Source organism: Tachysurus fulvidraco, chromosome 6 (assembly GCF_022655615.1).
Source record: "Tachysurus fulvidraco isolate hzauxx_2018 chromosome 6, HZAU_PFXX_2.0, whole genome shotgun sequence".
NCBI lineage: Eukaryota > Metazoa > Chordata > Actinopteri > Siluriformes > Bagridae > Tachysurus > Tachysurus fulvidraco.
This window is the reverse complement of record NC_062523.1, coordinates 23823270-23848444: the sequence shown is the minus strand read 5'-3', so window position 1 is coordinate 23848444 and position 25175 is coordinate 23823270. Positions and strand designations below refer to the sequence as shown.

Genomic DNA, 25175 nt, shown 5'->3' with positions numbered 1-25175 from the left:
ATATAACTGAATACGAATACATCATTTAGGATGAACACATAAACAAATAGGAATACAGGTAGGAATAAGAGACATATCTTTTTTTTTGTTTTTTTTAAGGAAGCTTGCTAGAAAGGTTTACAAAGGCATCTTGTCGAGACTGGAATTGTGCATCAGGACTGGGATCCCAGTTAGACTCCTGACTCCCCCCCTCCCCCTCACTCGCTCTTGTGTCATCCTCATGTCCCTGTCTCATTCTCAGCTTTCAATTTCGCTCTCAGCTTGTTGTCTTGCTGTCTCTTTACTGTCTCACTCTTAATTCCCTGCTCATCTTCACGTCCCTGTCTCACTCTCTATTCCTTACTCATCTTCACGTCCCTGTCTCACTCTCTATTCCTTACTCATCCTCACTTTCCTGTCTCACTCTCTATTCCTTACTCATCCTCACTTTCCTGTCTCACTCTCTATTCCTTACTCATCTTCACTTCCCTGTCTCTCTCTATTCCTTACTCATCCTCACTTTCCTGTCTCTCTCTCTCTCTATTCCGTACTCATCCTCACTCTCTATTCCTTACTCATCTTCACTTTCCTGTCTCACTCTCTATTCCATACTCATCCTCACTTTCCTGTCTCTCACTCTCTATTCCTTACTCATCCTCACTTTCCTGTCTCACTCTCTATTCCTTACTCATCCTCACTTTCCTGTCTCACTCTCTATTCCTTACTCATCTTCACTTTCCTGTCTCACTCTCTATTCCTTACTCATCCTCACTTTCCTGTCTCACTCTCTATTCCTTACTCATCCTCACTTTCCTGTCTCACTCTCTATTCCTTACTCATCTTCACTTTCCTGTCTCACTCTCTATTCCTTACTCATCTTCACTTTACTGTCTCACTCTCTATTCCTTACTCATCCTCACTTTCCTGTCTCTCTCTCTCTATTCCGTACTCATCCTCACTCTATTCCTTACTCATCTTCACTTTCCTGTCTCACTCTCTATTCCTTAATCATCTTCACTTCCCTGTCTCTCTCTCTATTCCTTACTCATCCTCACTTCCCTGTCTCACTCGTTATTCCTTAATCATCTTCACTTCCCTGCCTCACTCTCTATTCCTTACTCATCTTCACTTTCCTGTCTCACTCTCTATTCCTTACTCATCTTCACTTCCCTGCCTCACTCTCTATTCCTTACTCATCTTCACTTTCCTGTCTCACTCTCTATTCCTTACTCATCTTCACTTCCCTGTCTCTCTCTATTCCTTACTCATCCTCACTTTCCTGTCTCTCTCTCTCTCTATTCCGTACTCATCCTCACTCTCTATTCCTTACTCATCTTCACTTTCCTGTCTCACTCTCTATTCCATACTCATCCTCACTTTCCTGTCTCTCACTCTCTATTCCTTACTCATCCTCACTTTCCTGTCTCACTCTCAACTCTCACCCTCACCTTTCCATTCTCCTGTCTCATACTCGATCCTTATTCTTCTCTCTTACTCTATAGCTTCCTGTCTCAGCTATCCTATCTCTATCTAATCCTCAGCCCCCTGTCTCACCTTCCACTCCTCATCTCACCTTTACCCGTCTTATGCTTGAATCCACAGTCAGCTTCACATTTCACGCTCAGATTGCTGTGTCTTTCCCTGTGCCTTAGCACTCTGTCTCAATCAGAGCTATTGCTCAACCTTAGCTTCCTGTCTAACGCTTAGCTCTGTCTCTCACACAAGCACCGTGCTTCATCTCGATGCTTCATGTCTCGGCGTTAGTTCCATGTCTCCTTCTTATCACTTTGTCTCACCTGGAGCTGTTCAACCTCAGCCTTCTATCTCAAAAATGCCTTGTTTCAACCACAAAGTTCCTTTCTTACCCTCAGCTCTCCTCCTCACCCCTGGATTCCTGTCTCACCGTTGACTGTCTCTATGTTCAGGCCCCATGAGACTGTAGCTCTAATCAAGCACATGCTCCTATCAGAGCCAACATGACCTTTCAGGTGCTGGCACTTTCTGGCATGACCTTTTAGAGTGAATGGCTGCGCGGGAAGCTGAGACTAATGTGCACAGTAATGGAGGATAATGTGAACCGCTGCTCAGGGCTGCACATTCTTTACGTGCGAGAGTCCCACTTTTCCATTGCTTCTCTCAGCACCACAGTCACACACTATTGTTCACAAACGCTCTTCTGTTTTCTCTCAATATCCGTCCTTCTCTTTCTTACACTCCCTCATATTATCTGTATGTCTATTCCTCGCTCAACAGACCTCTCGTATACATTTTCTACTAAAATGTTCCTGTGCAGTTTTTTTTTTCTAAAGTTTCGTCCGCTTCTTTTTGTTAGTCTACGATTTCGCATTCTGTATTCTTTTCTTTTTTTGTTTCAATGCATTTTGTTTGCTCATTTCAGCTCCGCAGGGATGTAAATTAGATAAAAGCATTAAAGTGTATTAACTTTATATGTTTTTATTCTGTCCCCTGTATGTTCATTGGTAGTCACATGCACACTCATATACACACACTCATATTCACACACTCATATACACACACAAACTCACCCAAAGTTCAAGTGAGACACAGAGCGCTGCCCAGCCAGTCATCCAGAAAATGGTGAGTGTTACACATGCTCGAGCAAACTACCATTTCTTATTTTTGTACCCTGACTCGGTCTCGCAGAGTAATCCAATCGTATCAGGTCAGAATTGGGCCATCAAAACCTTACATGTAGCTCAGCTACAAGCTTTCATTTTTATAGAGAGTTTGGAATAAGGCTGGAACATAAAGGGGTAAAAAAGTACCATAACGTGTCATAAAGAAAATAAGAGCATCGGTTCCAAACCCGTAGCGATGTTTTTAGATAACAGCATTTGCAAACTGTAGACAGATTAAAGCAGCTGTAGATATACGGTGTGAAAAAAAAAAAAAAAGAATAAATAAATAAATAAAATAGCCATATGTTTCTAATTACAAATGAAAAAAAATCACTAAACTACTTTAAGATATAGTGACTGCCTGCGTTCAACCTGGCAGGTAGAACTTACAATTAAGCACAGCCCATAGTAATTAATGTGTCCTTGTTGTTGCTGCTTCTGTGTGCAAAGCCGCAGTGCAGATGGGACCTCAGCTGGGCCCCCGTTCTTAAGCAAAAGTAAATAACGTGATGCACAAAGAGAGGCTGCAAACAATGAATGCCAGTTCTGTTAAAACCAACACAATCCTGTGTAACATATCTAGAGCACTAGGATGGAGTGGTATGAGACTGATCTCCCGCTGCTCAATTCCCTGCATGAAGCTGGGGTTTGATGACAGGCCCACTGAGAGACGAATGAGAGAGAGAGAACGAGGGGGGGGGGGTATAGGAAAATGAGAGAGTGAGAGAGGGAGCTAAAGAGGCTGTGGGTTGAATGCCTACGGGAAATGGCCCGCCGATGTGCTTATATTACACTGACTTTAGATTCATCTTGGAGATTGAAGCCGATTCCCAAGGGAAATGATGTCTGCCTGTGCGTGGGGCATCTCGTCTTCGATTCCAGCTATGGAGAAGAGCTGCGGGGTACTTAGTGAGAAAAGAGCAGTGGGTGTGTGTTTTAGAATGGGAGCTAAAGTGAGCCTATGTTCCCCATTCACCTGGCCAATATTGAGGTTATTACTCGATATGTTGAGGCTGCGTAAAGCGGGCTGCGACAGGGACTCTATTATGTCATCAGAAAGAGATGGATCAGCGGAGGACAGAGCATGAAAGGAGGAGTGGAAGAGTACCTGCTTGTGCAATAGTGCAATTCTTTACAGCTAATTAAAGCTTCCTATTGAGGGGCAGGGCTGTTGAACAAAGAGAGAGAAAAGAATAGAGAGAGAGAGAGAGAGAGAGAGAGAGAGAGAGAGAGAGAGAGAGAGAGAGAGAATATTATAGCCTTTTGAACCAGTAGAGCAAAAGGGGGACCCCCCACCACCCAACTCTTGCTCTTTGTTTCTCTTGTTTCTTTTTTCCTTCTTTCTCTCTTTCGTTTCTCTTCCTTCCTCGTCTAATGTAATGAGTGCATAATTGTTTTGCACATAAGAGCACTTGTGGGTGTCTGTAGTGTGTGTGTTATACGGTTAAGTGAAAATCCGGAGCTTTTCACTCGAGTTTGCTCAGTCAGTGCACTGGCTGTGCTGTGTGGGTAAATGGAGCGAAGAACAGACAGCAAAGTCTTTAGCACACAGAGAATTACTGGCATGTCACACACAAAACACACACACACACACACACACACACACACACACACACACACACACACACACACACACACACACACACACACACACACACAAAACACACACTCACACACACACACACACAATAGCCACAGTTAACAAGCCTCAGTGAGGACTACAAGCTCCCCCTCATGGCTACATTATGTATTTAAGGGAATATCATGACATGTCTGTGTTATAACAGGGATCTCCAAGCATTCTGTACACTTGAACTAATCTGTGGTTATAATTCTCTTAAATTCTCACACAGGCTCAGGTCATTTTTCTTCTTCTCGTAAGCTATAGTATGCCACATGAGGTTAAAATGAGTTGCGCAATAAAGTAAGAAGAAAAAAAAAAACCCTGCACTTTCCTTTTTACTGTATTCCCTCAGTGATGTGTTTAATCCTTAAAGACTTGTAATTGTTTCAAAATAATTACACACATTAATGTTCAATCACATCGGACCTTTTCTAAATATCACTTTTAGTTGAAAGGTTAATTTTGTTGTTGTTGTTGTTGTTGTAATAAACTTAAAATGTAATTGTACCTAGTTTAGGATTGTTGCATGATGCGTCTGATTTTAGAAAAGAAAAGAAAAAAAACAACACATCTTGTTTCAAATAATCAAAGAGGTTCACTGTAGTCTGGCTCAAAAATATAGTTTTATTTCATTTTGTGTAAAAAAAAGTATGTAGAGATAAATCAGAAGCAATCTGCCTTCAAAGACCATCTGTCCAGTAAGCATAAATTATAAAGATGATCGCATAATTTTCTCTTTTTCTATAACTCTTTTTTTCCTCTCTTTTTCTAACTACCTTAAACTGACTCTAGCTAATCGTGCATGAAAGGGTTAAATGACACCGATGTCATGTGGGAGAACGTGGCAGAAATGGAAGACTTCCCATTCCTCTGACTGAATGAGTTCATGTGCTTTAGGCTACATGCTAGAAATTCAAGATGGCTGTCATTAGCCTCATTATTACGCGCTTTCTCATTATAAGGTGAGCTAAATTGTTTAGTGAAGCCTAGGAGAAAAAGAGAAGTGTTTGCTAAATTGGCAGAATTAACACTTGGAGGTTGATGTAAATGGGTTTTTTTTTTTTTTTACCATGCAGGAACTTTAAATTACAGCAATGCCGGCATGAGGTGAATGTAGCATTGTTGCTGTGTGATTGGAAAGCTGCTGGGATTTGAGTGTGGCTCAGTGTGAGTGTGTGATGACATGAGGAATAGAATAGGAAGGGAGGTATAGAAAATATAAACCACATATGAATAACACTACTACTAAGAAGAAGAAGATGAAGAAGAAGAAGAAGAAAAAGAAGAAGAAGAAGAAGAACAACAACAACAACAACAATTATAATAATAATAATGTTTCTAATGTAAAAATGCATTTGTTTCCAGCTTGACTGGAACACAACAAGGCACCGCAGTATAGAAATAATCTTATTCCCCATTATACCACAGCAGCTGCTGCTCCAGTGTTCCACTCCACAAGCACCCCAAGCTTATAGATTTGGTTTGAATGTTGGGTTTAATTAACTAAGAGTTAATTAAAATGTGTCCTTCATAAAATGCATGTGGAAGCTGTGCTGGTCTAACAGCAGTGCTGGAAAGAAAGTAGATGCTAGTTTCACACATTTAATTACCGTGTTCTCTGGTTACCAAAGTCCTGCCAACTTTGGTGCATATGCTGCGTGTTGTATCTCATAGTTCCATACACGCACACACACACACACACACACACACACACACACACACACACACACACACACATATATGCACGCACATTTAAATCGATATCAATATGCGTGTGGAGGGAAATGTTCAGAAACCCAGCTGAAGAATATGATAGATCTAGCGTATCTGTCTTCTCACTAATAAACATTTCATTGATTTAAGGGATAAAGCACTTCAGGGCAGTAAGTAATGACAGAATGGTGTGATGTGGGCTGAACATTTAATGTTTTCCAATTACAGCATGTACCAATCTGTTTTATTACTTTTATAATATTTGCCAACAATTACACTTGGATTTATTTATCTATCTATCTATCTATCTATCTATCTGTCTGTCTGTCTGTCTGTCTGTCTGTCTGTCTGTCTATCTATCTATCTATCTATCTATCTATCTATCTATCTATCTATCTATCTATCTATCTATCTATCTATCTATTTATTTATTTAAGAACAATGTGTACTTTTTATCCATTTGTAGTTGCATATAATGGTCTACAATGTCTGGAAAAAACTGCTCTTGCTGCTTACATTTTTTCCTATTTTACCCCTTGAACACAGCCTTCATCCGTGACCAAGTGAACCGGTATCAGGATGTGTTCTGGTATTTATAGAAACTTTAAAGCTCTTCCGTAGTTCTCTCTGGATGAGGACGCCTGTTCTAAATATGAAAATGTAAAATGTCTTAGAGACAAGTTAGTTCCTGTTATCGCTTACATTACAGCGGCTGTAAACACGTCTACCCTCACCTCGTTTTTGTTTCTCGCTCTTAAAGATAATAAGACACAAAACCCAGCATGTTGTGTTCCCGATAAACCGCAAATCCTTTCCTTCCTGAAAATGTACTTCCTATTATTCCCTGAGATTGATATGTTAAATAAATATTAATAAATAAATAAATAATAGATAGATAGATAGATAGATAGATAGATAGATAGATAGATAGATAGATAGATAGATAGATAGATAGATAGATAGATAGATTAAAAAATGACAGACAGACAGGCAAATAGATAGATAGATAGATAGATAGATAGATAGATAGATAGATAGATAGATAGATAGATAGATAGATAGATAGATAGATAGATAGATAGATAGATAGATAGATAGATAAATGTGTCCTTAAAGAAATTCACTATATCATTGTTGGTTAAATACAGCCCATTTTTGTAACTGATCATTAGAAATAATAACAAATTCAATTCAGTTCAATTCAATTTTATTTGTTAAGCACTTATAACAACGGCCATTGTCTCAAAGCAGCTTTACGGAACATAAGAAATATACTAAGGAAAGTGTATTATTATACAAAGATTAATATTGTACAAGAGTTCAAGATTAATATTATACTCATATTTAAATGTGTTTGTATTTATCCCTAATGAAAAAGAATGTTATTATGAATAATGTCCTTTCTACAGTCAGATACACTCTGACAATTGTGTATTGATTAGGAGGTCGTTTTCCACAAACACAACATGTAGTTGGTATCTTCTCTTTCTCTTCTCTTCTCTTCTCTTCTCTTCTCTTCTCTTCTCTTCTCTTCTCTCGTTCATTATCTTTGAGAAGGACACAACTGGTGCTGGTACAATCACTGGATATCTCAGGATTTAGCATAGCTGCTGTTCATAATATTAAACAGTACTAGATAATAATGTGTATCTACTGGAGCACACGGTTGTAAGATGTATTATGTGTACAGTATGCCTGGCTAAAGTGATATGTCTTTAGTCTACATTTAAACTGGGAGAGTGTTTGAGCCCCTGTCAGGAAGGATATTCTAAAGTTTAGGAACTAAATAGGAAAACGCTCTACCGAGCAAAACGCTCTAACAAATCAGTGCTCTAATGTATGCTTTAATAAAAACTTGTAATTTTCCTTAAAGCTACTGTAGTCAGCTTATAACTGAGAAATAACTGAGCAATCCAATTCAAGGTTTCACCAGCACTGTGCAACATTAATATAATACTAAGTCAAATTAGAAAACATCCATCAAGATCCATCAAGAACTCTCAGGATCCATCAGCAAATCCTGACTTTTTTTTTCTACACCTTTTTTCTAGTAGATTCAACCGTAATTACTGCATAATAGACCTTGAGTCGAATAGCGTTCCAATATGCTAGGACATTAAGAGGATTAGCCTGCAAGTCGATTATACTGCTTATGTTTTAGTCTGTTTATGTGACCAGTGGTGGTACAACAAAGAGCGCAGGAGCACTTCAAAACTGACAGTGAGTAAAAGTGTGATTGAATACATTAAAAGGCTACAGCATGTCTCACTCGAATGTCTCTTTCAAACATAACATTATATGAAAGTGCCTTGGCAGAAGAAATTAAAGGCATTTGAAATCAATAGTAGTGAATGTGATCTAAAAAAATAAAACGGTGTGTTGCCTGTTTAATGTGGCCTTTAAAATCCATTTAAATCCAAAGTACATCCGGTGTATATACCCAGGCCTGCTCTCCCTGAAGCTGAAGTCAAGCTTTTTCGACCATATAGCAGGAGAGAAGAGTTTTAATGAGTGTCTGCTTGTCACAGAGCTGACTAGAGGTGTAAGTGATGGTGGCAGGTTGGACCCCTGATTGGCCCAGTGAGATCTGATCACTGTTTCTGTACTGTACATCCCGATGCTTTTGACATCACTGCTGACACACAATATCATACCCCAAGAGAGAGGGGAGCGGGAGCTTGGGCGTAGGTTGGGGGATTGAAAAGGCATGTGTGTTAGACAGAACTATCGATAACCTCACTGCGCGTTAAATGAGTTTGGTATCCAGTATCAGCCAACCATTTTTATCGAGTGAAGTTTGATATGGTTGGTATGAAGATCAGCCGTTCATTAAGCACAAAAGAAAACATAAATAGATACTGGGAACTGTGTAATGTATGTGTGTATTGGATATATAGTGTACTCTGAGTACTTCAGTGGCTGCTGATCCTATGGATTTATGTGTTCAAAGATCCTAAAGGAAAGTGAGAATTGGTCCGGACTTGAAAGTTCAAGCTCAGATGCAGGTTTTTGCAGATTAGAATTGAAAGGAAACATCAGATGCCTATAAGACATCTGGGAGAAAAAAAAAAATCTAATTTGCCAGTCTAAAAGAAGCTTTCTACACAGCGTCTCTAATGAGCTGCGGAACTTGACCTCATTAGAGGAGTGTGTAACACCTGAGTGCTTCAGTTCTGAAGTAGACATCTCCACCTCAGCACATTTCAACACAGAATAATCTCAGTGCATTAAGAACAAAATTGGAGATATCAGCCAGAACAACAAGGCGTAAAAAAATGCATTGGTAATTTTAATCATTCGGAGGCACCTTAGTGGGACTGACGGTGCCTTAGAGAATCACTTCCATCATCCATGCCACTGGTCGCATAAGCATGATGTCTTTGATGTTGACTTCACACTGCTCAGGTCTGGTGTGACTCTCAAGTGCATGTGAGTGAATGCTAAACGTGTCTTTGCGTGCCCTCGGCAGGAGCTTCGGTCAATTTGACGTGCCGCGCATTCTTCGGCTACAGCGGCGATGTCAGCCCACTCGTGTACTGGATGAAGGGAGAGAAGTTCATCGAGGACATGGACCAGAGCCGCATCCGGGAGAGCGATATCAGGTGAGAGCACCTCTGACCTTATACCACTCTGACGTATCACGCACTTCACTACAGACGGTTGAACCGTTACTGGGTGGACATCAGTCCACACCTAATAGACCAAATGAGTAATTAATTTAATTAATGAATTGTTTCCCAGCTGATCTAACAACATTTTTAAAAAATCCATTTGAATAATTCACGGTAATATTACACAATGCATAGAATATTAATAAAGCAACTACTCATAGAGTATACGTACTGTATACATGAATACAATGCACCGAATGAATGAAGACTCATGGCAATCCATCTCATGTACAGTAGTCATCTGATGTATCTCGCTTGACGTTTATAACCGAATTCATCGCTTTTGTATGAGAGAAGCAATAAGTTCACCATTATCTAGACCGGGTGCTGCTTCTGTTTGGTTAGATTATGCTCCATACTGAGAGACGCTTTAAAATACAGTCAATTTTAAAATGTGAAATGTACAGAGTTTATCTGTCAGGCAAATGCCTGACTTTTCTTTTCCCACAATGGGCAGGCAGCCTCATCAGGTCACTGGCCTGCTGTGTGCTAACATGCTCAGGGCAGTTAGCAGAAGGGAAAGTGGGTGAGTTCTCAGCTTTGGCAGTGTCGGGCATGACCTTCCCTTCAGCAGCGTATGCCATCTCCACGACAGCCTTGAGCAGCAGGAAAAGAGGACAAGTGGTCTGTCACTGATATGTGACTAAGCTTGTTATATTTTCACATTTCTGATATCATGATGTCATTTTTTTATAATATCTTGACTTCAATTTTTATATCACCTATACTGCTTACATATGACATTTAAGACAAAAAAAAATTGCTATAATGCATTTATCTTAGATCAAGTTTAATACTCGGCTTGTCGAATAGGGTCATTTTAACCAGTGAGCTGATATAACTTACATACAAGATACTGTACCGTACATAAAAGCTTTCCAGGTTGCAGTGTACCGTCTAGCTTTCATTTAATCGAATTAAAAATTATGAATGATTAATTGACAAGCACATGATTATGACTAATCCAAGCAGCAGAAAAAAAAATTGAGACAGGAAGTTAACCTACATTTCTAAAAGTATTTTTATATACAAGTTCGGCAGCATCTCTGTCGAGGATATGTGCGAAGCTGCTTTTAAATGTGGCTAAAATAAGGTCTTTTAGGAGACAGCTGACTCATGCTGCCTTCAGTCTGGGACAGCCTTTATCTCAGAAGCACACAGTTTCTTCCCAATAATGCTGGCTATTTACGGATTTTCCACCCAAGTGGAACTAGCGGTAGTGCCGATATTTTTTTAAGTGTCCCTGATAACAATTCATTCGAGTGTTTGTGTGTCACATAGCCAGGTTAGAAAGTTAAAATGAGTCTTATTGACTTTTGCTCAAGTGATTCTTCAGTTAATACAGTGAAGTCAAATGACTCTATGCCAATTAACAGCTTAAAGAATTCAGTTTTCTTTCTATAACGCATTTAACAACGGACAAAACAGCTTTACAGAAATACAGTATATAAGAAATTTATCCCTAATGAGTAAACCAGAGGCGATGGTGGTGAGCAAAAACCCCTTAAGATGATATCAAGAAGAAACCCTGAGTGGAAACAGAAGGGAAGCCATCCTCATCTGGGTTACAGCGAGTACTGTGATTATACTGATATTGTGTACTATATGGTACAAAAGATGAAATTGTGTAACCAGGAGGTTCTAGTTTTAACACAAAGTCTATTAACAGTTCACTGATGGAGACTCGAGTGCAAAACCGCTCATGACAATTGCAGTCCTGTAGCCGTCATAGTAACTGTAGTCATAAGCCATTGCAGCAATGACTCCAAAGCAATCTTCATGGTTTGTAAGTGGTACAATCATCAGTAATTATGAGTTTTATGCAGTCAGAAAGTTGACAAAAATAGGTCAGTGCTGATGGATTAAGCTAAAGTTGATGACTGTGGTGAATAGTTCCAAATACAAACAAATTAAGCCATCAAATTTTCAAGCATTTTTATTAAAGAGCAAATTAGACTTTCTGAAAGGAAAAAAAAAAAGAAATCTGGCCTACTTACTTACTTTGGCTTATCATACGTTTCCAAAGAATATTCTCTTCAGTACTTAACACCTTCAGTACTTAAAAATAGAAGAGTTGTAGTGCAGGTATTTAGTAAGTTTGGAACATAAAAGGGAAGTGCTGTATAGACCGTTGTTATGTCGGTGAGTCAGCTTGCACTGAGCCAGGTGACTCATCTTATCTCAGAACCACCATTAAAAAGCACAACAAATAAAGATAGCTTCTAAGCACTTCTTCAGTCCTCACAAGGCAACTTACGAGTGCACCAATAAAACTGTCATTTATTTGTAACTGGCTCCTGATTCTCAATTTCTGAAATCGCCATAACACTGGACCAGCTCATCTTACCCTTCTATCCCCGGTGTGATTTTCCTGATATCATTTGACAGAATGTTTCTAACATTGCCAAAGGCTTCTAATAAACAGAACCATCTTCCATTTTAAGATAATGTGGAGAGCATCGAATAGATGTGGTAAAAACTACAACGCTGCTGTCAGGCGTTGACGAGGCAATGGGATCTCATTATAAGTTTGGTATGACTAGTCATAAGTAGAAGAAGTTTTTAGCTACTTGCCATAAATAGAAAGATGCCCGATGTTTTGATTTCGTCATCCTTTGGATTTCTGAATCTTTTCAAATATTAACCCAAATCTGGCTTTTAATATAACTGGGAAATATTCATATTCATTTGTGTTTATTTAGTATGACATTATGCAAATGGAATGCCCCCGTGTGTATTGTAATTGTCCGTGACATTTGTGAATTTCCCTATGCGAAAAAAGTAATATTTCTGTGACATTTGTGGCTTTTTGTGAATGAGTTGCTCATTGCATGTAATGTCATGCGATCTTGGTGAGATCTTGATTTTAATGAGCAACTGTCGAACTATTTAGTCTTCTTCAACCATTCTGAGCATTGGATTATTTTTTCGCCTGACCTAGCGGTGTTTCCGCTTTACCTGACAGAAAACTGGTCCTGCATATTATGGATTAATTAAAGATCTTAAGGAGGACTATACACCGATCAGCCATAACAAGAAACACTGTCAGGTGAAGTGAATAGCATTGATTATCTATTTACATTGGTACCTGTGGAGAGCTGGGATCGATTAGGCAGCTAGTGAACAGTCAGGTCTCAAAGTTGAGGTGTCGGAAGCAGGAAGGATCTGAGAGCTTGTAATGTGTTTCTGGTTTACAATAGTTGGTATATGCCAATAGTTGGTCCAAGGAAAGACAAGCTGTGACCTGGCAACAGGTTTTGAGTACACCTTAAATGGTCTTGTGCATTGACGGGTCACAACTGTTTCAGGAAACCTAATGATATTACCTACTTTTTTAATGTTTTAATGTTAGGGCTTGGGGGGCACGGTGGCTTAGTGGTTAGGACATTTGTCTCAGACCTCCAGGGTTGGGGGTTCGATTCCTTCCTCCGCCTTGTGTGTGGAGTTTCTCTCCGTGCCTTGGGGGTTTCCTCCGGATACTCTGGTTTCCTCCCCCGGTCCAAAGACATGCATGATAGGTTGATTGGCATCTCTGGAAAATCATCTGTAGTGTGTGTGTACCCTGTGATGGGTTGGCACTCCGTCCAGGGTGTATCCTGCCTTGATGCCCGATGACACCTGAGATAGGCACAGGCTCCCCGTGACCCGAGGTAGTTCGGATAAGCGGTAGAAAATGAATGAATGTTAGGGCTGATCGGTGACTACTTAGCATCCTGTTTACTCTCTGAACAGTTTGGATACATCTAATATCTTTGTAACATCCCTTCTCTGATTGCTACTATTTTTACACCAATGCATCTGAAAACTTAAGACATCTGGTATCTTTTCCATATCAGTTATTTATAACGCTCATCCTGCAGCTTGCTGCCGAACTCCCAGTAGATGAAGGAATATTGACTTCTATTGTTTGAGTGAACAATGTTGAAAAAGGACAACAGTATCTGTTTGGCCCCTTGGTGCTCATTATGTTCCAGGAGCTCATCAGTCATCAGACATGAACTGTAAATGTCCTGTTATACCCAATTTACAAAACCATTGGGCTCTATGAGAAAGCTTATACAATCAACCTGGGTGGCAACAACCATAACAAACAGTAATTAATGACTTGCAAAGTGATTTTCCTCAGCAGGAACAGAATCAATTCGCCATTGATTGTCTTTGGTTAATGCAGGGAAATGTGAGTGTAAAATTAGATTAATAACATAAATAAATGTACTTGTCATTAATTATAGGCTGGCAAAATCAGCATTTTCTAAGGTTCTGTGAAGGATTTACCCGAATGCATTGTTAATCTGAGACAAACATAATGTTCAGTAGAGTGTGAATGAAAAGGACTTGAACCCTGAACACCATAACATATCAATCTAAAGCCTCATCCACGTACTTCCAAGAAATATATCCTCCGAGTTTCTGAGTGTCTCTGACATCTTTATTTTTTTTCTGTTGTCAGGACCATCAGAGAACACCTGGGAGAACAGGAAATGTCCATCACTTTGACAATAGATTCGTTAGAAGAGGGAGATCTGGGCAATTACTCTTGTTACGCCGAGAACGGGAACGGAAGACGCCAAGCCAGCATACAGATCAGCAAACGAGGTATTATTTATATATATTAATTTCTCATCACCTTCCTGTGGGTCTCCTTCAGGCAAGCATTAGCATTTAGCGTTCCCTTTTAAGCGGAGCGGCTCTGAAGGCGTCTCATCTCTTTATGTGGCAGTTCAGAAGGAGAAATATGGTGTCAGGAGATCTAAAATATTCTGCTCTCGACTTGAACGCACAAATACAGCTCATTGATGAGCATCACAACACCTTCTTCAAGTCTAAAGGGACTGAAATTTGTAACTCCTTTAGTGAACTCTTAACCCACAAGCTAGGGCTCAGAGCCCATGTTGTCTTTTTTTTTTTTATATTTATAATTATTTCCAGATCAGTTGTGCCATGTGGAAGCTTCGTGGTGTCGTTTTAACTCCTAATACGTGTTCATCAGCATAATCCTTTTCTACAGAATATCTTTATCTGAATAATGTTGCATGGATAAATACTACCCACGTAAAACCTTCACAGCGGTAGCAAACAATATAGGAGCTTAAAAACAGCATGAGTTCAATCATTTGCTTGATTGTAGCAAACGGATGGTATCACTTTTGTCTTCTGCTTCTCTCTCAGTCGAGCTGATGTATACGATGGAGTTGGCTGGAGGATTAGGAGCCATTTTGCTGCTGCTTGTTCTGCTGCTCTCTGTGTATAAATGCTACAGGATCGAGCTGCTGCTCTGCTACAGACATCACTTCGGAGGGGAGGACTCAGATGGAGGTAAATAAATATTGGTCACAGTGGTTCAATAGTGCCCCCTCGTGGACAGATCGGACCATAACATCCTCTACCTTCAGAAGAAAACTACCTTAAAAAAGTGTGTTTTGTGATTATGGATGTAATATGGCTAAACATCAGCTGCAAATAGGGGCATACACTAAGATTTCGAAGAGCTCTGGACCAAGAAAAAAATGTACAAAATGAGGTTTATTTATCTAAAGACCTGCTGCAGCTTTGGTTGAACATGTAGTTCAGTGTACACCTGCCATGAGTATAGTCAAGATAACGTTGCAATATATGCAAACAATTATACTGCAGATACAGATACCGATAAATGAATGCTCTGTGTTTAATCAATGCTTTCTGGATTTTGCGATTGTAGAAATGAAGACACAATCAAGCATCGTCTGCAATATATCCAGGGATTATTGAAGTTTTTCAAAATGACTAAAGTTTTTTTTTTTGCATATTCAGACAAAAACGTCTTCCATTCACATTCATGGAACATGACTACAGTGCTCATAGAAAATCATTACATATGTGTAATCTCTAAAAAAAAAAAAATCTCTGCGACACAAATTTTGAAAAAAAAAACAAACAAACAAAAAAAAACCTGAAGGGACCAAATAAGTAAATAACTGAATAATGTTTTAGCTGCATTGCTTCTGGTGAAAAATTGTCAAGATATCATAACAACTCATTTGTTTTGTTTTGTTACTGGAATTACTGGATTTTTTTTATTTCTTTCTTTTTTTTTTTACAATAAAACAAGCTAATTGCCTGCATAAAGCACAACAGTTTTGTACATTTGCAGTAATTCGGACTTCCCAACTAACTTAATAAGAGCTTCCCAGGAGGACTTGAACATACAGTCAATATCAAGGTGCGGTGTATAACTGTAAGAGCGTACAACAGCGTACAGCGGTGATTTAGAGTGCTAATATTATGTATAATCAAACCAGGACCTGGATATTTCACTGTGTATATCACTCCATTTATCCAAAGGTCAAAAGACATGAAAAACTGAGTGACATTTTTAATTTGGAGTGAAGCTATAAAAAGGGAATGTAAGGCAATCTCAGAAGAATAAGCTTAAGGACAGCATGTGTTTCATACTGTACATTGTAGTCTGTCATGTGGAATTTTTTTATGATATGAGACATCATCTGAGATATGTGTTTACCTCAGGTCATAAGGAGTATGATGCGTACCTGTCCTACAGTAAAGTGGAGATGGATCAATGGGGGCAGGAGCTTCAGGATGAGGAGCGATTCGCTCTGGAAATCCTTCCTGACGTTCTGGAGAAACACTACGGCTACAAACTCTTCATCCCAGACAGAGATCTCATCCCCACTAGCAGTATGTGCAGCCTTTGTGTGTGTGTGTATGTGTGTGTGTGTGTGTGTGTGTGTGTGTGTGTGTGTGTGTGTGTGTGTGTGTGTGTGCGCATGTCTTTCTACCAGACAGTCTACCTGTCTGTATTTGTGAGTGCTTCAGTACTGTGCCATCCGATTGCTCGGGACTATAAGGAGGTTGAAATTGTAATACATCGGAGAGCAGTAGATAAAATAAAAAAAAGTAAACCAAAGCTACTTTTGTACAGGCCTCAGTGGTAAAGATCAAATAAAGGCTTTCAGGTGATAAAGTCTCTGAAAGTGCTCTATGGAGACCTGACACAGAATAACAAGACAATCACTGTGTGCTGATTGGTTTGCTTGAGACAGTTGTCCAAGCCTGGCTTTAAAGAATGAAGAATGCCTCCCTAGGAAGCTAGTGTCTCCATTGTAGAGGTACTTTATCTCCTTCGTCCTCTGACTTTGCACCCAGTCTTCCCCGGATAGCTCCGGATTCGCCATGACCCCGACCATGATAAAGAGGTTTATGACTCAGTATGACTTAATGAATACTATTTCACACCTCTCTAAACCTGCACACTTGGCAGAGGCTTTAGAATACTATTAGCAATTACTGACAGTGTGCATAATATAGTATTTGGAGGCAGTGCATAGTGCATATTATATTATACTACACCGTTTTTATTTTATGGCAGTCATGAAAGCCTGTGAACCTTACTCTGTTTGACAGGGTGAAGAAGAAAAGCCAAGTTCCAACGACATGAGATTTACCACATGATTGACTTCTTATTGTTGTTGTTGCACTTTACATTTCTTTGGAGCTAACTAACTAAACACTCGGTTAACTTTCCATACTGGAAAGATATGATACCTGCTTGAATGTGTGTCCCCTACATCGGTTTGTGTTATATGTGTAGTGTCTGTGTGTATTGTGTACCGTCTGTGTCCGATAAATGCTTTGTGCGTATGTGTTTGTTCATGTTGTATGAAAAGCTGAATGTTTATGTTTAGGTCTCAGCAGTGAACATTACCAGGATGAGACACAGCTTGTTAGAGGTAGAGTTTAATCCTAACACACACACACACACACCCACACACACACACACACACACACACACACACACACACAAATGGCTCTTTGCTCATGCACCATTCCTGTGTCTTAATTGTGGTTGTGAATTGTGTCTTTAGTGTTATTTGTTGTTTGTCTTGCTCCATATTTTATGTCATGTTTTAATAAGACATGCGACACACACACACGCACACAATTACTCTACACTCACCAACCACTGTATGAGGAACATCTGCGCCTTCATGCAGTTATTTAATCAGCCACTAATGAGGCAGATACGGGTCAAGAGCTTTGGGTAATTTTCACATCCATCATCAGAATGAAGAAAAAGTCTGATCTCTGTGACATTAATCGTGGTGTGGCTTTTGGTGCCAGATGGGCCGGTTTAAGTATTTCAGAAACTTCTGATCTCTGGGGACATTCACACACAACAGTCCCTGAAGTTTGTTCAGAAAAGAAAAAAAAAACTTTTAGTGAGTGACGCTTTTGTAATTGGAAACACCTTGTTGATTTTGGAGGTCAGAGATTTATGGCCAGATTGGTTTGATCCCTGTCAGGAAGGCATAACTATACCATAACTATTCCATATCACATCCTATCATATCATATACATACCATATCACAATTCACGACTGTGTTGAGCTGAAAAGCATCTCAGAACGCACAAACTTTGAAGAAGTTACAGCAGAAGATAACATCAGGCTCCACTCCTTATTGCCAAGAACGGGAACCTAAGGCTTTCAGAATTAGCACAGAATCAACCAAACTGGACAGCTAAAGATTAAAAAAAAAAAATCACCTGTTTTCAGCTGTCCAGTTTCAGTGATTCTCTGCTCACCACAATTGCTAATTTAAGTTACAATAGACTTCCTGTCAGCTCAGACCAGTCTGCTCATTGTCCGCTGATCTCTTTCATCAATCAGGTGTTTCATCCTGCAGACCTGCTGCTCACAGAATGCTTTTTTATTTTTGTGCATCATTCTGAATAAACTCTACAGACTATTGTGTGGGAATATTTCACATCAATAACGTATGAAAAAAACAACAAAAAAACATCTGGTACCAAGAACGACGCCATGATTAAAGTCCTGACCTGTATCTGCATGATTCAATGCATCGTGCAGCTGCTACACGATCGACTGGTTAGATATTCGCATAACTGTACAGGTGAAAAGGTGTTCCTATTAAAGTGGACAGTGAGTGTTTTTTTTTTTTAATGAATTAATCAGCAGAATGGGTTCAGTATGGATGCAATAGTTAACATAAACAAGAAAAGATCAGGGACAGGTCAGGACTGGACAATAGTTAGGACAGGAACTGGGCCAGGATTAGATCTTAATAACAGATGAGAATGGAGAATAAGCAAAGGTTCAGGAAGACTGGGAATGATCCAGGAACAGGGTTTAGGATTTAAACAGCTCAGAGACTGACAAATTGCTCACAGACCCCAATAAGGTGACATAAGGAATATAGACCATTTTCAAGTGACAGCAGAGGTTCACTGGCCAAAGCTACTAGTGTAAGGACTATAGCAGATGCTATCGGAGATGAGAGAGCCGCTCAGTGGGCAGTGAAGGATCATGGGATTTGGAAGCTGAAGCAAAGAGCTATAGTATCCGAATCCGATCTCTTGAGAAATTCCTTTTTCTATATATCTTGATTTTGTTTGTAAAATTAACGCCAAATTTTTGTACGCTGCTCTTACCAGATTTGATATTTGGTCACGACTAATACGTACAGATTTGTATTTAAGCCCAACCGTTGTCCACCTCTGTGCAGATTATTTCTGCAAAAGGGTTTTTACGTAAATAAATAAATAAAACTGAGCAGTAACATTCATACACTGTTCGATCGAACAATAGCGAAGACTACCGCTGCTGCTCTTGTGGAGGTTACACGCTAACACGATGTTTGCTCAGCCGACAGACGAGAACTAACAGACGAATGAAATGTAATCAATAAGTGCTTACAGAATTAGTTTCCAGAATAATAATGTCAATAGTGTCTGCTCATTCCGTAGAGAAGTTTGCTGTTTATAAACTTGTTAAAAACTTTTATTTCTCGTCTTTAAATAAATACTGTGGACTAATCTGATCCTACGGTGATCTTAGAAAATTATTCTGTGTAAAAATCTGCTATATTTATACAGTTCCTGAAATATGAGATAATGAGGTAAGTAGCACCACATATCAGGTCTCTAAAGCATCCGTGATATCATTTTACTGTAGATGTCTGAATGTATTGTTCAAAATGAAACAGGACATTTACATCTTACGTCTAAAGAACTCCACCAGGGAAACTAATTAAATAACACCCTAGGGAAGAAATGGAGGAAAAGTGCCTCTAAAAGTGATTTTAAATTTAGACGTTAAGGTGAACGCACTGATTTCTCAGAAATAAAAGAAAAAGCTGCCCAGAGACTAGAAGACAAAAAAGCTTTAACTAGGATTGGTTTTGAAGAGCTCTGAACAAAAAAAGACAGCAGTTTCTTATTTATGTACAGTATAGCTCTGCTTCAGCACTGGTTGAATATAAGGTAATATGGCAATATGGCATATTTTAGTTTGCCATAATGTCAAATTTTGTGTAAGTGATAACTGATACAGAGTATAGATGCGAAAACCATATGCTATATATATTCAGTTTACAGACACATTTACTTACACTCATTCATTTTCTACCGCTTATCCGAACTTCTCGGGTCACGGGGAGCTCAGGCGTCAGGCATCATCTGGCATTGAGGCAGGATACACCCTGGGTGGAGTGCCAAACCATCACAGGGCACACACACTCTCATTCACTCACACAATCACACACTACGGACAATTTTCCAGAGATGCCAATCAACCATGCATGTCTTTGGACCGGGGGAGGAAACCGGAGTACCCGGAGGAAACCCCCGAGGCACGGGGAGAACATGCAAACTCCACACACACAAGGAGGAGGCGGGAATCGAACCCCCAACCCTGGAGGTGTGAGGCGAACGTGCTAACCACTAAGCCACCGTGCTCCCGCATTTACTTAGAGCAGAGCAGAGATTAATGATCAATGTTTAATCAGAGAATCATAGAAATGATCAAACTCTGCAATATACAAAGGAGCTTGCAGTTTTTCGAAATGACCACAGATTCCCTGCGGATTTGGGTCGAGACGTGTCTCTTGGCATCACAACACGAATTCCTCTTCCATTCACATGTGTTGAACATGAGAACAGTTACCATAGAAATTTATTACATCTGTTTACATCTTCATTGCTAGGAGTTTAAAACAAGGATCTCGTGCTCCAAAGGAATCCGATTCAAGCGGTTCTAGCCGCATGCGAAAAGCTCAGGTTATAAACAGACAGGTTTACAGATACATTTAATAATAGTGAGGAAGCAGAGAATTAAAAGCTCAACCAAATCCTGATGTTATAATGGAAATGTTTAACTGCAGTGCACAAGGAGTTTCCTGACATTTTTTTTGCTGCATTGCTTCTGGAGTAAAATTGCCTCAGCTTTCCAAGTTATTATAGAAAAGACCTTAGCTTTGTTACTGGAGTTAGACAACTTATTTAACTAAATTTTGAAGTGCTGTGAGCAAGAGATGCCTGCAGTTCCATACTGTATATAGAAAAGTGCTATCATTAAAAATCATTGCTTCACTAGCTACTGGTGTAAGGAACAGTATAACATAATAGATATTACACACAAGACACTGTTTTTTTTTTTTTTTGTATTTTTTTAGAAAGTGATGGTGGAGTTCCAGTAAATGTGTTAAGATAATGTTTTATTTGTACTGATGAAAAAGTGGAAGGAGACTCTGAGGGATCAAATAAGTCCACCGTATTGATTTCTAAACAATAAATAAAAGAATAAAAGAAAAAAAACTGTTCGGATGAAGCAAAGTGATTGACATAAATATTCTGTAAACAAATTCCGTAAGCATTTATCGATTTGACAAGTTATGCGTCTAAGAGAACTGCTTTTGTTTATTTCTCAGTTTTGGCTTTTGAACGTTTGATTACTTTGGCACGATCTTGATTTTGCTTTATGCTCAGCCTGACATAAGCTTGACTAGACTTGCTTTGACAACAACAATGGACCGGGTGAGACCTCAGGGACTGGTGAAGCTGAGACTGTAGGATCAATAAGCATCAGTAAGCACCTCAGTAGTGTCCTTTTCCTGATCGGTCAAACCTGCTGCGAGGCAAAGCGTAAACATTGCTTAGAACTGCTGTGATAACACACAAAGGACTTTTCAAATAGAAACCAAGGCTGACTCGATCTACGCAAATACAGGAGCTGGAAAGAGCCGAAACAGTGACAAATATTAAATGTTCCGTATCAGTAATATGTTTCTTTCTGTATGTTTTGTAGCATATATTGAAGATGTGGCCCGCTGTGTGGAGATGAGCAAACGTCTGATCATCGTGTTGACCCCTGGCTACGTGCTACGTCGCGGTTGGAGCATATTTGAGATGGAGTCACGCCTTCGCAGCTCTCTAGTGTCAGGTGAGATCAAGGTGATTCTGATCGAATGCGCCGAGCTACGTGGCGTCATCAACTACCAAGAAGTAGAGGAGCTGAAGCAGTCTATCAAGTCCCTGACAGTGGTGCGCTGGAGTGGCCCACGAAGCAACAAGCCCGGCTCACGGTTCTGGAAGCAGCTGCGTTATGCCATGCCGTGCCGCCGACCACAGCCCAGTCTCAGGACCCCCGCCGTAGACGCAGGAGAGCCGAACCCCTTCGCTCACCTCCACACCGTTTCAGCAATCTCAGTGGCCACTGCAGCATCGACAGCAGCAGCTCCAGCTCGTCCAGAGCTCCGGGCCGCACTGCGCAGCTCGTACCGAGCGCACTCACTGGCAAGGCAGAAACACGCTCACTTCCGCAGCTATGAATACGAGCTGCCACTGGCAGCAGGAGCCACTCTGCCAGCACAACCCACCTACTGCAACCTGCCGCTTACGCTGCTTAATGGCCAGTGGCCCACCGCTAAGCGCCAACACAGCCTGGATGAGCCGCACGCCAACAATAACGCCATGCTGCCGCTGCTGCCCCGTGAAACCAGCATCTCCAGTGTCATCTGGTGATGGAGAGGCAGCAAGGATTATATGACTCCTGTAGACGGGCTAGGCTGGGACAAAAACCTCTTATACTCCTAGAGATGTAGGGAAGTCTGGCCAAACATAGATTATATATATAAATATACATACGGAACAGCCTTTGCTCTGATCAAGCACCATGGTCTTTATGTGTCCAGTTTTTGGTTTACTGGATTTGCTGATCTCATACTTCGGCTACTCTGGAAGTAAAGCGCCGCAGTAAGGGATTAATAAAATAGTGCCATATCAACTTAGTGGGAAATCTATGAGAGAACTGAGACACGGAGCCACACAACACGAACGGAAACAGGGTCCTGCACAGACGTCTGCAGTTTACGCATAGCATCACCATCTCCCGATCTCTGTACACTTTGTGTCATCACACTGCCTTTCTTTTCTTTTTTCTTTTTTTCCAAAAGATATATCAATACTTTCACTTTGTTTAGCTGATGATCTTTTTTTACCGTACTACTAGACTTGCAGTTGATTTTACTTACTTTCAGTTTGAAAGAGTGTAAGCCATTTTGAAATTAGGGCTTGGCTATAAATGAAACGTTTACCCTTTTGTTTTCACCGAGCGTTTGCTCTACATGTCGACCCGAGCGTCCAGTTTCTGTTAGCTTATGTATGATGTGTATTTATGATTTGAATTGGACAATTTGTAAGAAGAAAAAAAAATCACAGAGAATTATGCAAGGAGTGGAGCCCATCCTCAAATAATAAAGGGTATTTTAAGAAACAAGAAATCTATTTTTATAAATGGAAAGCTGTTTCTCTATATATAACAGCGTCACCAGGACAACGGGGACAAAGACTTGTGCATTTGGGGTATTTTATAAATTTTGCTACATCTTTTGTTTGTACAACCTACAATAAAATAACTTGATGTCCTCAAATTAATTTAGGAAACAATAGTATACTGCATTTCCTATAGTTGGGTAAAAACCTAATGAAATAAAAGTTTGTTTGTTTTGTTTTTTTTTCTTTTCTGAATAACTCTTAAAGTCAAGTTTTAAAGGACTTAGAATCCTGTGTAAAATCCATATGCATAGAGGATTGATATGTATTATGATTTGGATATTTATATTACTATGTATTATAAAACACTACAGCCACTGAAATGAAGTGTTTATATTTCTAAAGGCACAATCATTCTGGTTTCCATTTTGTTTGTCACTGTGCATTAAAATCACCAACCTCTGTCAGTTTATGTGTAGTAAATGATAACGTACACTGTGTGTGTGCGTGTGAGTGTGTGTGTGTGTGAGTGCAGCTCACTGTATGCAGACTTCAGTTTCAGTAATCGACTTTCCTTCTGTTCACATAGAAGAAGAAGACGACGACGAGTCGGCTAGAAGAAGTCGGGTCCATGTCACATTTGAAATATGAATTTGTTTCATTATGCTGCTGTTCTTTAAAAAAATTACATTCTTGATGTTACAAATGGATTCCCTGTCATTCTGTTTTTGTGTAGTTTTGTTTATCTCTCCTGTGTAAAAGTACTGTAAGAAGTAGGAAGATGAGCTCAGCTCAATGTGTAGTAAATTACAATTTACATTTTAGTAAATAATATTTTGCTTCAGCTGTTTGACATTTGAGTTAGCATACATTTATCTAATAGTTTCTATAATAAAAGTATAGAACATTGGCGGTATAGTGTGATGTACAGTAGTGACGCGAATAGTGACTGTGACTAACTTCAGATCTCCCTCAGAATGTCCCTTCATTTTTGACGCGCCACAGAGTACAGAGACTCCTCATGCTGATGACCTAGCTGTGATACTACGCTATTTAGGATATAGGTGAATTGTGTGTGTGTGTGTGCGTGTGTGTGCGTGTGTAAAACTGCCTATGAATCTGGTTTGCTTATACAGTAATTGTTCTTGTAAAAAATAGTAGACTAATGATTTTCTTTTTCCCATCAATTCTTATCTAAAAAACAAATGATAGCAGCAGATCCACTTATGTGCACATACACATGCACGCACACACACACACACACACACACACACACACACACACACACACACACACACACACACACACACACACACACACACACACTTTTAGTTATACAGGGCTTTGATGATATTGTCCTTAATTTCACAAACTCTAATAAACTGTATAAAGTGCAATATACATGATATAAACAGTATAATAACAACCTGCTACTACGAATAATTTTGCTGCTATTCAAAGTTGGTGACATGGAACAAGGAACATATTAAAACAAGGAACGTTAGCACAGCGACGCTACTTTATATTGCAGGGATAAAAATAGACATGGGAGAAAAGTCTTCAGTCCTTTTTTTTGTATAACAGCATGCACACATATCCATACATTTCCTAACAAAACCTCATGCTCCTTCTGAAATGATCTCAACAATTTCATCAAGGCTGAAAGGTTTGGTTTGTTTTGATGTTTGAGATTTAAAATATGTTAAACACCCAGTATATGACCTGAATTACATTTTGGTTATTCTTATTTTATTCGGTACTTAGAAAAGATGGTACATTTTTTATACATCCCAGTTCCATACAACACAGACAATCCTTTGTGCAAAGATATAAAGATTGTAAGTTATAAATAGAAAATTCATTGCTGCCAAAAGCTTTTTTTTTTTTCTGTAATGCATTCGAGTTGCTGAATGTTTTTTGGCATTCTCAGTTTGGAAGACCATATGATGAGTGTTGAGTACAGCATTAGCAGGAAAAAAGAT

The 25175-nt window shown here is 39.5% G+C and overlaps 1 protein-coding gene across 5 annotated transcripts in view; it reads left to right on the top strand.

The window, feature by feature from the left end:
- il1rapl1a (interleukin 1 receptor accessory protein-like 1a) overlaps positions 1–23655 on the top strand; it is a 126095-nt gene extending 102440 nt beyond the window's left edge. For 4 of the 5 annotated variants that reach the window (XM_047815459.1, XM_047815460.1, XM_047815462.1 and 1 more), the window contains 6 exons: positions 9425–9557; positions 14077–14222; positions 14796–14942; positions 16131–16301; positions 17309–17353; positions 21728–23655. In XM_047815459.1, coding sequence (XP_047671415.1) covers positions 9425–9557; positions 14077–14222; positions 14796–14942; positions 16131–16301; positions 17309–17353; positions 21728–22443 — 1358 coding nt within the window. In that variant the 3' untranslated portion in view covers positions 22444–23655. The remainder of the gene's footprint in view (positions 1–9424; positions 9558–14076; positions 14223–14795; positions 14943–16130; positions 16302–17308; positions 17354–21727) is intronic. The other variant, XM_027143614.2, reaches the window with a different exon arrangement.
- The last annotated feature ends 1520 nt before the right edge of the window (positions 23656–25175 follow it).